Raw genomic sequence first — 12,897 nt, 5'->3', positions numbered from 1 at the left:
CAGTCAAAATAGGAAAATAGTGATATTCTTCTTACTTGCTTCTTCTCATCAGGGCAGTTTATCTGTAGGAAGTCATAATAAAATATTTGTTGACTACTGCTAGTTTGTCATTTTTCTTTGAGATCTTCAGACATTGTTGCATCAAGTGTGTTGTAGTGTGAAGTGTTTTCCAATTCTTCCCCCATTTTTTCCCCTTCCCTCTCCTTTATAGGTATTGACCTACAGCTGTTGTTAGCACTGCAGGAACTGACAAATGGTGATAAATAAAATTGCACCATTTGGTGAAAAGAAATCAGTTAACATGCATTTACTTTGTATTGTATTTAATTTTTATTGGTCCTGCTGTCTACAAAAGCAGCTTATGCATAAGACATTGAGAAAGTAATTTCATATTTATAAAGATGGAAATGATTTTCATGTAGAACTACAAATAATATACTTCATACATTTAAATATTTGTAAGTACGCATCCTACATTAAATATTCTCCAGCAGAGTAAAAACTGCAGCTTTGAAAAATTAATGGCTTTGACAACAGTGTTTGCTTTTTATTTGGGGAGTTTGTTAAAAAGTTTGACTCCCATGTCGAAAGTACAATATTGGCATAGGGATGTGTTCATTTGAATCACAGGTAAGTTTTTGTTTTGCCTGATAAAGTGCTCATGAATACCACAATTTTTGCAGTCTACTGTCACTACTTATTAGATTGGTTTTTAGAATATAAGGGTTTCCGTAACGTAAATAAGTGGGGCCTTACAGGAGTCCCTGTGTTTGCGTTTAGACGTGATTCTAATGGCTCCATTTTGCAATTTGAGTATGCTGTTAGGTGTTTGGCAGTTTCCTCAAAACGTGACCCCATATTCAAAATGAAAATAAAGTAGTCATTATATGCTCTTTGTGCTGTTTTCTCGCTATGGCAGAATTTTATTGAGTAGATTAGCAAGCCTTGCTCAATTTTGTTTGAGTGCTTATTCCATTTTACATTGGTTTATAGCCTTAATCCGAAGAATGTTGTTTATGTATTGTTATTAACTAGTTCATTGTTCATAGAGAGAAGTGGGAGGTCCATATCATTGTTCAGAGCATTGTGAAATTCTAGTTTATTCATTTATTTTATGTTAAACTTCTCATTCAATAGAACAAAGTTGAGGAGCAAATCTCCCTAGACTAATCTTGTGCAGATGACAAGCTGCGAGTATATATTACCAAGGAAATTATCCAGCATAGACGAATGTTTTACAATTACTGCTATTTTTTTAATTCTTGTGGTAGCTTATTGAAAATTGATGCACCAGAATACTGCACATCTTCCTGCACCAGTCGCAGAAGTGTGACCCAAATGCATATTGGATTTATTCAAAGTATTAATTGAGTGAAAGCCACTAATTCTTGGGAACAAACTCATAATGTTAACAACAAAGCACATAAAAGAAAATAAATATCGAAAGGTTAATGTCAGGATTCCTATCCCCTAATGACACTTTTGACGAAGCGTCCGCCCCACGCGGCCGCTCCCATAGGCCAATCCTAACCGTGAGGCCAAAAAATAGTTCTTGAGGTCCACACAGGAACAGCAGCTTCGCTGCTTAGCCTGTCTCACTCCTGGTAGATGTAACCAGAGATTTGCAGTGCAGGATTCCCAGACTCCTGAACAAGGGTCAACAAAAAGTTAACTGACTTACACTGTATACTGCTCGAGTTGCCCATTTGTGACCCAGTAATACTCTTTGTGAACAGAAGAGTTGCATCAGAATATAGTGCTGTATGTCATAACTGAATAAAAATATGCAAAGTACACTAATTTTTGGTTGGACGCTCACAAATTACAAATACTGTTGTAATAGTAAACATAGTAGCTATCAGTTTTTAACAGGTTCCGAACATGGCCTTTCGGTGACAGTTTATTATCTCTCTGACCAGCCAGAAATTTCAACTGTTCCGACTCTGTAATTATATGCCCGTTCTGTGTAACCGGTGAGTTTTAGTTGCATTGTTTACTAGAAACTGCTGACTGGCTTACTGTGATTTAGCATCAATTTATTTTCTGCAAGCCATGAACTTACGTCTTGAACAGCAGTATTTGATATATTGCCTGTTTTGCGCATATCCTTCACTACAAAGCCTCTTCTGAACTAAAAAGTGTACATGCGGCAGCATATTATGTCTATTAGAATCTTCAGTTACCCTTACGAGTCGAGCCTTTTCAGTAACATTTGCAAACACTGATCACATAGAAATAGGTCCAAAATTTTGTGTATTATCCCTTTTTCCTTTGTATAAAGCAGTTTTACTGTGAAGTTCTTTAATCATTCAGGAAACTTACCTTTCCTAAAGGAAAAATTGCAAAGTAGTGGGCTAACAAATGCAGCACAGAACTGTCCTGCTAGATACCCCATTACACCTAGGAGTCTTCAGCAATTTAAACGTTGACTCAGTCTCCCCCTTGTCCATCTGGCTGAATTTTATTTTAGATAAGTCGTGGAAAGCCATTTATAAGAGTTCTATAATTGCTTGTAGAAAGTAAGTTTTTATTTAATTCTTCTGCTAATTCAGAAAGTGATTGTTAAATACTGTTCATGTATCTGACTGTTGGCCAGACACTTCCTTCATGACTAAGCATGTGGAATTAATTTTATTCTCACGATTAGTTGTTCCATTTGCATACAAAATGAAAAACATTTTTAAGCGCCTGATAGTACTCTGTGTAATGGACTACCGGAGCTCAGTTGTTTCTCTCCCTCATATTTCGATACAATTCCCACTTTGTTTTACCCGATATCCTTACCCCGTTAGTCAGCAATCAAGGTTGCCCGTTAGTGACAGTATCCTGTTTTAAACATTCTAATGGAAAGCAGGTTTCATAAAGCATGAGAATTATGCATTATGTTTGTCTTCTATGTTACCTACACTGTAAACTTCCTGCCACTCTTTCTCTTTAATGAGATTTAAAGAAGTCTCTGTTGCCACTGGATTAACATTTTTAAATATTGCATGGTTGTATTTAGTATCTGTGTGTGCTCAAATTCTTTTTGATGTTAAAATTTGTGCATTATGGTATGAAAGGCCATTTACTCTTTTACTAACAGAATGTGCCTCTAGTAATGAAGAAAGAATGAAAATGTTGTCTATAGTTGCTGGTTGGAAAGAATAGTGTCTGCATCAGATGATATGAATCTGCAAGATCTTCCAACATTCTTTTCCATGCACAATTGCCTTTAAAACTAATATTAGTCACCACACACAACTAACTTCTGGTAGTTTCTATAAAGTGAACAAAGAACTGTTTAGCTTAAGCAGAAATGTCCTGAAATTGGAGTTAGGGGATATGTAGATAATTATCTGTTCATTGCTGTGCTTTGATACTTCAATAGATTCAAATGAAATACCATTTTTCATGTACATGGCCATTCCCCAAATCTGCAAAGAGCCCATTGAAAAATAGCCAGTTAATCTGTGTCCTGGTATAGGAAGCCTTGAATTGTCACATTGTTTATTTGGTGCTCTGATATATCAATAATATCAGTCAATATCACGAAGCAGTTCACTAACTTCATCTCTGACACATCTTACATTTTTATAAAATGTGCTATTCCTTCATTACTTCGTTGCCTGATTTTTTTTTATAGGTGGTTACTTCTTTAGACACACTTCCTTTAGTCAGCAATACCGTATTTACTCGAATCTAAGCCGCACTCTAATCTAAGCCGCACCTGAAAAATGAGACTCGAAATCCAGGAAAAAAAATTTTCCCGAATCTAAGCCGCACCTGAAATTTTAGACTCGAAATTCAAGGGGAGAGAAAAGTTTTCGGCCGCACCTCCAAATCGAAACAAAGTTGGTCCATTGTAATATGAGACACAATTTAGGTCGAATGAATGATGATACAGCTACAGTAGTTTGGTTCGAGTCATAAGCTTAGCAGTTAAACTTTACCAGGTAGCAATTGCTATGTGTCAGGCGCTCCGTCTGGTTTGAATTGACTGCTTATTTTTCTTTGATCTGATATGTGAAGGTGTTATAGGTGTTGACGTCACTCTAAGCTGAAGATGCATTACTGTACTGTGTCATGCGTTGTTTGTCGCATTCTGATAATGAGTGTTCACGGCCTATCGCCGCTCGCGGCATGGCTTGGTTTTGTGTGTGCTACTGCCACTTACAATTAAAAAAAAAAAAAAGTGGAATCGTCTCATTAGCGAAACAATGGCACGAGACTGCTATTTATTGTTACTTACACTGCTGCTTTCTTTGATAATGATCAACAAGAACCAAACAATAGACTGCGTATGATAGAAGATGTTCTGAACGAGAGTTTAGCGAAAATTTTTCTCCGTTTGAAAATCTTTGCAGACGCCTCTTTAGTACATTACATTCTCCACAAAAATTAGAGTCGTCTTAGATTTAAAAATCTAGTCAATTGCCGTGCTTCATTTCTGACTGTATCACTATTAGGCATAAGAATAATACGAATATAAACATGACATGATATATATAATCTTCCGCGTTTGCTGTTGTCTCACTCTAGTTTCGTAGTTTATTAGGCAGAAAGGATTTAAATGAGATGCAGCAAACACAAAAGAATACATGGCAAAATGTTTATATTCGTATTATTCTTATGGTGAAGAGAATACTGCATGTGATTCACAATTCATAAAAGTTCCTATTAGCAAACATCTCTGCTCATAGGTAGGAAAAAACTCAGAACGTGGAGTTGGCCGTATTGACAAACATCCCTGAACAGTCTCGCCAATCGGATTTTCGTAGTACATTGAAACGCTGCAACATTCGAAGATGAACAATAAGGAATTTGTATCTACTTCGATGGATAATGTATGAAAACGCAGTGGTCGAAACTCGGGGCAGAGGAAAAAAAGTTCGTCTTCCAACTTTTTTTTAAATTTATTTACTGATGCAGACGTTTTGGCGCCAGTATTTATCTTTGTGCCTGCAAAGCATGCCTGTGTGGTGCTACATATATTCGACAGCAGAAGTTAGTTGTGGCGGCACCTACCAACATTTTTCAAAACTTCCGCTTACTTTGCACTCGATTCTAAGCTGCAGGCGGTTTTTTGGATTACAAAAACCGGAAAAAAAGTGTGGCTCAGATTCGAGTAAATACGGTACCTTCAGCTGACTTCAACCCTAAAAAATGTGCAGCTGTTTACTACACTATCATCCATAAGGTTTGCCAGCATCCCCTTTCCATTGACATGCAGGCTACTCCTATATTCTGCGACAGCATTTATGGCCTCTGGGTTGGAAAAGCGCAATAGACAGCTTCACAGCTAGCCAGTTAGCATTTAGTCTGTTTCCGCATACCATACTATGTAAACTCCCTTCTTGTTTGAGTGTTCTGTCATGTTTTACATATGTGAAACAGCAAGTGACCGATTTCTGTTGTATTCTGTGTGTTTGTGAGTTTTCTCATAATGGCGGAAACACCTAGGAGGGCCAAGTAGTGCACAAACAGGCAAGGGATCTTATTTTTAAAGTGGACTTGCTCTTCAAATGTGAGGCAGATTCTGGTGAACCAGTCTGTGACATTGCCAAGATGCAGGAATGTTCTGTAGTTGCTGTCTGTATACTCCCAGCTGAGTTGCCACCGCAGCATTTGTTGTGGGCTGAATAGCCAGAGGCCATTAATGTAGTCACAGACTACAGTGAGGCTTGATCTGTCAATAGACTCAACTGGCACCACTGCAATGTGAACTATAGCCTCTGTCATCAGTTCTTTCTCAAGCCCCACGGTAATCATTTTGCAGTCAGCCATTGAGTGGTGAAGGCTAAAAACGTCATATTTTTTAATGCTGTCATGTTTAAATTGTCGTATATGATGCTGCATTCAATTTAAAAATGTGGAAAAAACTCCATTTACCCCAAAAACTTTATAGTTTATTATGGTATACTCAGATTGTCATACTTCTTCACTTTGAATTCTTTTCAAGCAACGAAGTAAAAATTTCTTTTTTTAAATATAAATTTAATTTTGTTTCCATACAATTAACACTGCGCCTATCAAAAGAGGTCTCACTAATGTCCCTAAAATCTATACAAATTTCATAGTAAAATTGCATATGGAAAAAGGAAATTTTTATTATTGTATACTGAGAGAATAATTGAAATTGGACTGCACATTACAGCCTATCAAATGTATGAAGTTGTGTCACCTAACACTTCTGTTTTGGAGCAGAATATATTTTACCAAACTTTCAAAATGCCTTAGATGGTACTGTGCTCCATTATGAAAACAATGTAGGTCTTTCATTGAACCCCTTACTTAGTAAGCTTGCTATAAATATATAGACTGACAAAGTAGCAACATGTTTACTAATAAATCACTTATCTAAGTAATTGTTTCCGTGACAGTGAGCTAAAGTAACTCTGCATTGAGGACTTAATGCAAATATTCAATTGCAGAATATCCTTATGGGATCATATGCTTTGGTTTGGTACCTCATGAAATTGTAGTGTTTCAGGTTCAATTATTTCCATGTATGTGTATTTTCCATTCTGTCTTCACTTCCAGCCAGTGTACCAGCAAGAACATCTTTGTCACCTGCTGAATTGCTGCTACTTTCACTAAAATATTCTGTTTCACTAGTTTTTTTCAATAACTCGAAAATTTCATTGTTAAGCATGTATTTTTAAAAAAAAAAAAATGGGAAAGTGAATTAAATAAACAAACTGAAAACATTAACCAAAATAAAAATAGCAATATTAAATAACAATAATGCATGAAAATATCGAATGAAAACACTAAATATTAAAAAATATTGTGAAGCACTGTGTCAACAAACAAACAATTGAGTAGCAGAGTTTTCGATAGTCGGTATTTCAGTGCAACACCACTCAAAAGTTGATAACTATCGATGTACACGTTAATCAAAATGTTGAGCGTAGATACTGAGCACGCTAGCTACATGTAGCGGTGAATTTTATAAGCTAAGTGAAACTAAACAGAAGCTGGCGATTGTGGCCAAGCTCTAGGTGCTTCAGTCTGGAACCGCACGACTGCTACGGTTGCAGGTACGAAACCTGCCTCGGGCATGGATGTGTGTTTTGTCCTTAGGTTAGTGAGGTTTAAGTAGTTCTAAGTTCTAGGGGACTGATGACCTCAGATGTTAAGTCTCATAGTGCTCAGAGCCATTTTGTAACTAAACAGAGAACTGAGGAATCAGCACTCTGACTGTACTGCCACAGGCAGGCAAGTAATGGTAGATTATGAAGTTGACATTCTAAAAGTTACACCTAACAGCTGTATTATGGTGAGGCCAATCAAGATGCTGGAACAGCTGTACGAGGTGCACATTTGTGCCACCAATTTCAGTAGTTATCTGTCTCCCTGTGAAGACTATTCCCAGCTTCACTCACATCACTATCTGATCTTCTGTTGTAAAATTCTTACATAACTCCATATGTTATCAGTCACCTGCACCAACCCTGTACTAGGCTTCACATTGCTGGTGACTTGATACTCACTCCCCAACGTTTCCTGAAAGTGTTGGCCTACATGTCTGTCACGAGAACTGCCTAACAGCAGAACCATCTTCTTTCTTCATAGTTTTAAAGTGGCATAATGTGCTTGATACTCATGCTCGCTTAAGGTTGCTGACGAAGCAATTGACGCAGTTGTTGGACAGGCCATGGATAACGTACTTCACAAGCTTTGACAGCAGAATCATATGTTCGGCCACATTAAAAACTTCCGGTAGGTCAATGAATACTCCTGTGATTCATGTTTCTTGTCTATCACACTTGGTATTCAGGTGCTGCACTTCCAAGTGGTTCCATTTAGTAAGACTCTATTGCAGTTAGGAAGCATTTATTAAAAGATTCATATCTTCCTGTAACTGTTTTGATATACGTGTATGACATTCTAAAATCATTGAACTACAACTGAATACAGTTAACAGTATTGAGTGGAGGTGTTGGCTTAAAAGATTATAAAAGAGAAGTACTAGCTTAAAAATAGTTTAAACACTAGTACCTATAAATTTTTTATGCCCTTGCATTGTTTCATTGCCATTTTACAAAGTAACAAGAGTAATTAATTGTAGCAAGCTAGTGCAGAACATGAAATAATTTACTTCCATTTTTAAGGGTGAAGATGGAGGAATGGATGATGATGAGGAGGAGGATCGGGAAGAGAAGAATAAGAAGAAACGAAGTAATCGAAGTAACAAAAAGTCAAGCAAAAAGAACACCAAAGTTCCCACACTCAAAATAAAACTAGGCAAACGCAAACGTGGAAGTTCGGTAAGTAATGAAATACCATGCTGTTGGTTTATTATGTATATAAAATTGCAAATTTCAGAGTTCAAAGCAGTAACAAAATGTGATAGTATATCCTTTGCTGAAGCAAAAGGTAATTGCATGAATTGAATAGTATATTTAGGCCCTAGATTGGGGGGGGGGGGGGGGGAGGGGGGGAATAGATACATCGAAAACAAAAGAAGTTAAGGCGCTAGAAAAAAAATTAAATGTACACATTGTGATGCAGTGTTTAAGTGGGTGGGCTGATAATTTGAATAAAAAACACACTGCAGTAGAACTTCAATTGTATGTTCTCTGGTTTCCTTTTTGCACCATAAATTCGTAGCCACTCTGCAAAACCCGTAAGATCAATGCTAAAAATTCCCTGTTTTACATTTCTTCCTAGTAACGTTTACTACCTTCTACGTTCTTACTCAATGCCTCATGTGACGTAGTCTCGTTTCCTTCTTATTGACATTTGAGGTGACTGACCGAGTTATAAGTGGCACAAAAGACACAGTTCGCTCCATGAGTGATGGCAGAGTTAAGGGAATATTTTAGGCCATTGCGGAGAGGATAGATGTGAGAGAGGAAATGCTGATCTAATCCACGATTGGCATTGCCAACACAATTTTTCAATATTTGGCTACACCATGCAATAAGTACATTTCCCATTCCTTCTTGCAAGAACTGATGTAATCATAATGTGGTGGCACTGTGAAGGCAACCAGGACTGAGGCTGTTGATTTGTCAGTTGCGATAGCGTCAAATTTATGTTTGTGGATGTGTTAGTGACAGCAGAATCTCAGCTGTAGCAAGAAATCTTTATGATAAGTGGTTGCACAATGAACAAAATATTTGTGCCAAGAAAAATGTGATAATTATTGCTCATTGTTTCATTTGCAGCAGTTTAAGCTGTCCTCTTAGGTTCCTGCCTAACCACACTCTAGGAAATGGCCACAGATTTGGGAATAAACAGCAAAGTATTTGTGACAAGGAGCAATATAAATTTTATTGCTGCTCATTTCACTATCATAAATGTAAGCTATTGTCTAAGGTTTCTGCCCGATATCACACTCGGGAATGACCACACATTCGGAAATAAACAGGCAAATATTTATTTCATCCTTTGTTCTCTAACCAGACAGAAATGTTTAACAACAGCGAATATTGGAGGACAGTATTACGAGCATAACAAATGTGGTAACAACGCTAAGTTGAAAAAAAGAAATATTGGCATGCACCAAGTTACAAACCTCTAACTCAGCTAACCATAACATTATCCATTAGGCTACAGATTACTCTGAATCTTGTCTTGTGCATTAGTTACCATAAAATCTCTTGAGGCACTGCATTGTTGATGCTTTATTAATTGACATTTAGTAAGTGTGATGTATTTGTGATATGGTACTTTCAATGCACTATTGCTTTGAAACGGCATACTGCGCACATACACCACACATGAAGAGAGAAATTAATAATAGAGATGCACACAGGGGTTGTTCACAAGTGCTATCGAAAGTCTATAGTCAAAAGCCCGCTAGTGACATTAGCACTGGAAAAAGTAGTGTGAAGCCATGTCCACACTGCCACTGAAAACGTTTCAGTTGGAAACATTATTTCCTACAATGTTTTGCATCTGTTTACGACTTTGTTTCTTGTCTCTGTTGCTATCCACACTAGCAACAAACATTTCTCAGTGTATCGCATAATTTGCAATGCTATTTGTTGTGTTCTTTTCCTGTTGTCTGCTACGTCATATCTAGAGACAAGGAAACTAATATGTGCTGCTGCATTATTAATACTCGAAGGTTCAGGCAAACAAAATGAGACATCGTTGTCGTCGTTCATTCTTTTTTTCATCGTGAATTGCTACCTGAAGACCACAAGCGTCTCTGTGTTTCGTAGTTTTACAGAATAAGGTTGCATTTATCAAAAAATTTTGTAATTCATTTTGAAATTGCAATATTATTTTGATGGAGAGTTTGAATAGTAGTTGTAATGGTTGATAAAATCAGATTAGTTGTATGAATCAATTTTTGGTTTGCATGCAGTCGTCATCTTTGGTGAGCAAAAACATACTAGAGAAAAACTTCCATTTTTTAGGAACTGAGCATGGAAGACAGCTTTAGTTTCTATAATTTCACTTGGGTATCACCTAACAATTTTGAATTTCTGGCAAATATGGTATCACTGTTTCTTTAAAAAAGAAAAGAAAAGGGGGAGGAAAAAAGAGAAAAAGAAGAAGAAGGTGTCATTCCAGAGCCCTGAGTATTTATTTCACGTTTCGAAGCAAGCTATGACAAACAACCATACTTTCTTTTCTATGCAGTCTTCCTCAATATTCTCCCAAATGTAGTAACAGTTTTCTGCAGAGCCTCTTGTTTTATTGCTGTTCTTGTGGTGCTTGCTCCATATTCTCCACAAGCAGCTGTCGGCCTGGAACAACAACAACAACTCAACAGTCTGCTGCCTCATCCACTGCATTCACACCCCTTCCCCCACCCCCTCGGAAAAACTTAATACGGCAAGAGAAAACAAAACGTCTAACTACTCTATACAACAGACAACACACTGTGACATTTAAACGCACACTTGTGCCGTGCAGCATTGACATACGGTAGCTGGCATGAAATATTGTTTCCTTTGATCTGTACAGACATCACTATGGATAGATGTTTCCATGTTTCGAAATGGTGTCCACATAAAGTATCCAGAAACCTGTTTCAAGCTTAGCGTGTACATAGCCTGAAATCTACTCGACCCAAATAAACTGCCATTGGCTACCGCACACACGCACGTACGTACGTTAGATTCTGAAGCCTTTCACCGTACTTCAGTATTCAGTTAAATCATCATGTTCATCGATTATTGCTTTTTTTTACGGTTAACACAACGGAAAGATGTCACAAAGATGTGTGTTTTCAAGTATAATTTGGGGTCGTAGCATGTTTGAGAAAATAGCTTGATTACCTTGTACCCACATAACAGTATCCATTTTATGAAGATTTTTACTTGCTGTTACGCATCTGTGATTTTTTTTTTTTTTAAAGAACTGATGAAATTCATTACCATAAACTACTGCACTAAACATTGTATTTTACATTTAATTTCCTTCACGTATACTGATTTTATAGAATATATTAGTAGCATTATGATTTTTTAATAAAATATATATATATATATATATATATATATATATATAGAGGGAAACATTCCACGTGGGAAAAATATATGTAAAAAGAAAGATGAAGAAACTTACCAAACAAAAGCGCTGGCAGGTCGATAGACACACAGACAAACAAACAGGTCTATCGACCTGCCAGCGCTTTTGTTTGGTAAGTTTCATCATCTTTCTTTTTAGATATATATATATATATATGACAATTACACCTTTTTGCTGATATTTTGGGGTTTTAACGTTGTTCTTAATTCTGCATTTTCCTCCGTCTTGCGGTTCTTAAGCCTGGACCCCACAAAAACGTAAAATAGGGGTTTTGCTCTACTTGGTTTTGCAAAAATTTAAATTTGTTTTTCTACTATTTTCTATTGGGTGGAACACATTTGGTACTGACGACTGGAATGTTTCTATTCCTCCAGATAATAAATTCTTTTTCATCTCTGAACAATATTATTTTCGATTATAGCTCTTTGTTTGAAGAAACATTCTTCACACCCAACTACTGAGCAAGAGGGCACAGTGGTACAACTGTGGGCTTTGGTTCAGGACAATTGTTCAAATCCCCATTGGGCCATCCAGATTCGGATGTACAGTGATTCCCTAAACCATGTAAGGCAAATGCTGTAATGGCTCCTTAGAAAGGACTCACTTGATTTCCTCCTCTGTACATCCTCTATACAAACTTGACTCTAATGACCTTGCCATTGGTGGGGCATCAAAGCCCATCCTTCCTTCATTCTCTTGCTCCCTCCAGGAAAGCTTCTTCTTCTTCAGGTTAGAAAGTCAAAAGATGACCAAATGTGGAAAGTTGGGTGCGTAGGTAGGGAGTTTCTTCCGGCTGGCCCATAAATCTCTAGCTTTGCAGTGCCCTATATGTGATAAAGTACATTTTCATATACTAAGAGGAGTTTTTTATGAACTAATCTGGGGTGCTTCTGCTTCAATTTACTATGCAAATGAGCCAGTAATGTTTTGTGAGGGTACCTAAAAAGCCCTGCATCAGCATTTTTGTTGCATGCATAATGGGTTTCATAACTGATAAACATTTTTATGTTTCTATTTTTTTTATCTTGCTAGTCAGTCATCTGAGGACCACAGTAAGTTTGCATATTATGACAGTTGTTCTCAGTTCATTCTTTTTTGTTGAAGCCAGATGTTTTCATTAATGCACTGTGACAAGCAAGTTGATCACCTGACCATTTGCCACCATTGTTTGTTTCTTGTCTCTGAAAGTCATCTATGCCACACAGCTGTTTTGCAGAGGTCTCGGTTTTGCTTGTGTTCTGGTTGTATAACTACCAATTTCTTGAAAATATGTTTTTACGTTCACGCAGCAAGACATTCTTGTTTGTGGTTTCAAGTGAAAAGCTGTTGAAGGTGCATTTTGTCCTCTTGGAATAATTAATGCATTTGTGCGTTCTTTATTTTTTTCTATTTCCTAATATATTTCTTGTTTTATTGTTATGA

General features: G+C 37.0%; 1 protein-coding gene across 4 annotated transcripts in view; it reads left to right on the top strand.

Moving 5' to 3' along the window:
* The window catches only part of LOC124789884 (chromodomain-helicase-DNA-binding protein Mi-2 homolog), a 176,816-nt gene that overhangs the window by 16,146 nt on the left and 147,773 nt on the right, over positions 1–12,897 (top strand). For all 4 annotated transcript variants that reach the window (XR_007016183.1, XR_007016184.1, XR_007016182.1 and 1 more), the window contains exon 7: positions 8,097–8,252. Coding sequence is in view for 1 of the 4 variants with exons in the window: in XM_047257401.1 (XP_047113357.1) it covers positions 8,097–8,252 (156 nt within the window). In the remaining 3 variants the exon portion in view is untranslated. The remainder of the gene's footprint in view (positions 1–8,096; positions 8,253–12,897) is intronic.

Source organism: Schistocerca piceifrons, chromosome 3 (assembly GCF_021461385.2).
Source record: "Schistocerca piceifrons isolate TAMUIC-IGC-003096 chromosome 3, iqSchPice1.1, whole genome shotgun sequence".
Classification (NCBI taxonomy): domain Eukaryota; kingdom Metazoa; phylum Arthropoda; class Insecta; order Orthoptera; family Acrididae; genus Schistocerca; species Schistocerca piceifrons.
This window is presented reverse-complemented; position numbering and strand designations above follow the sequence as displayed.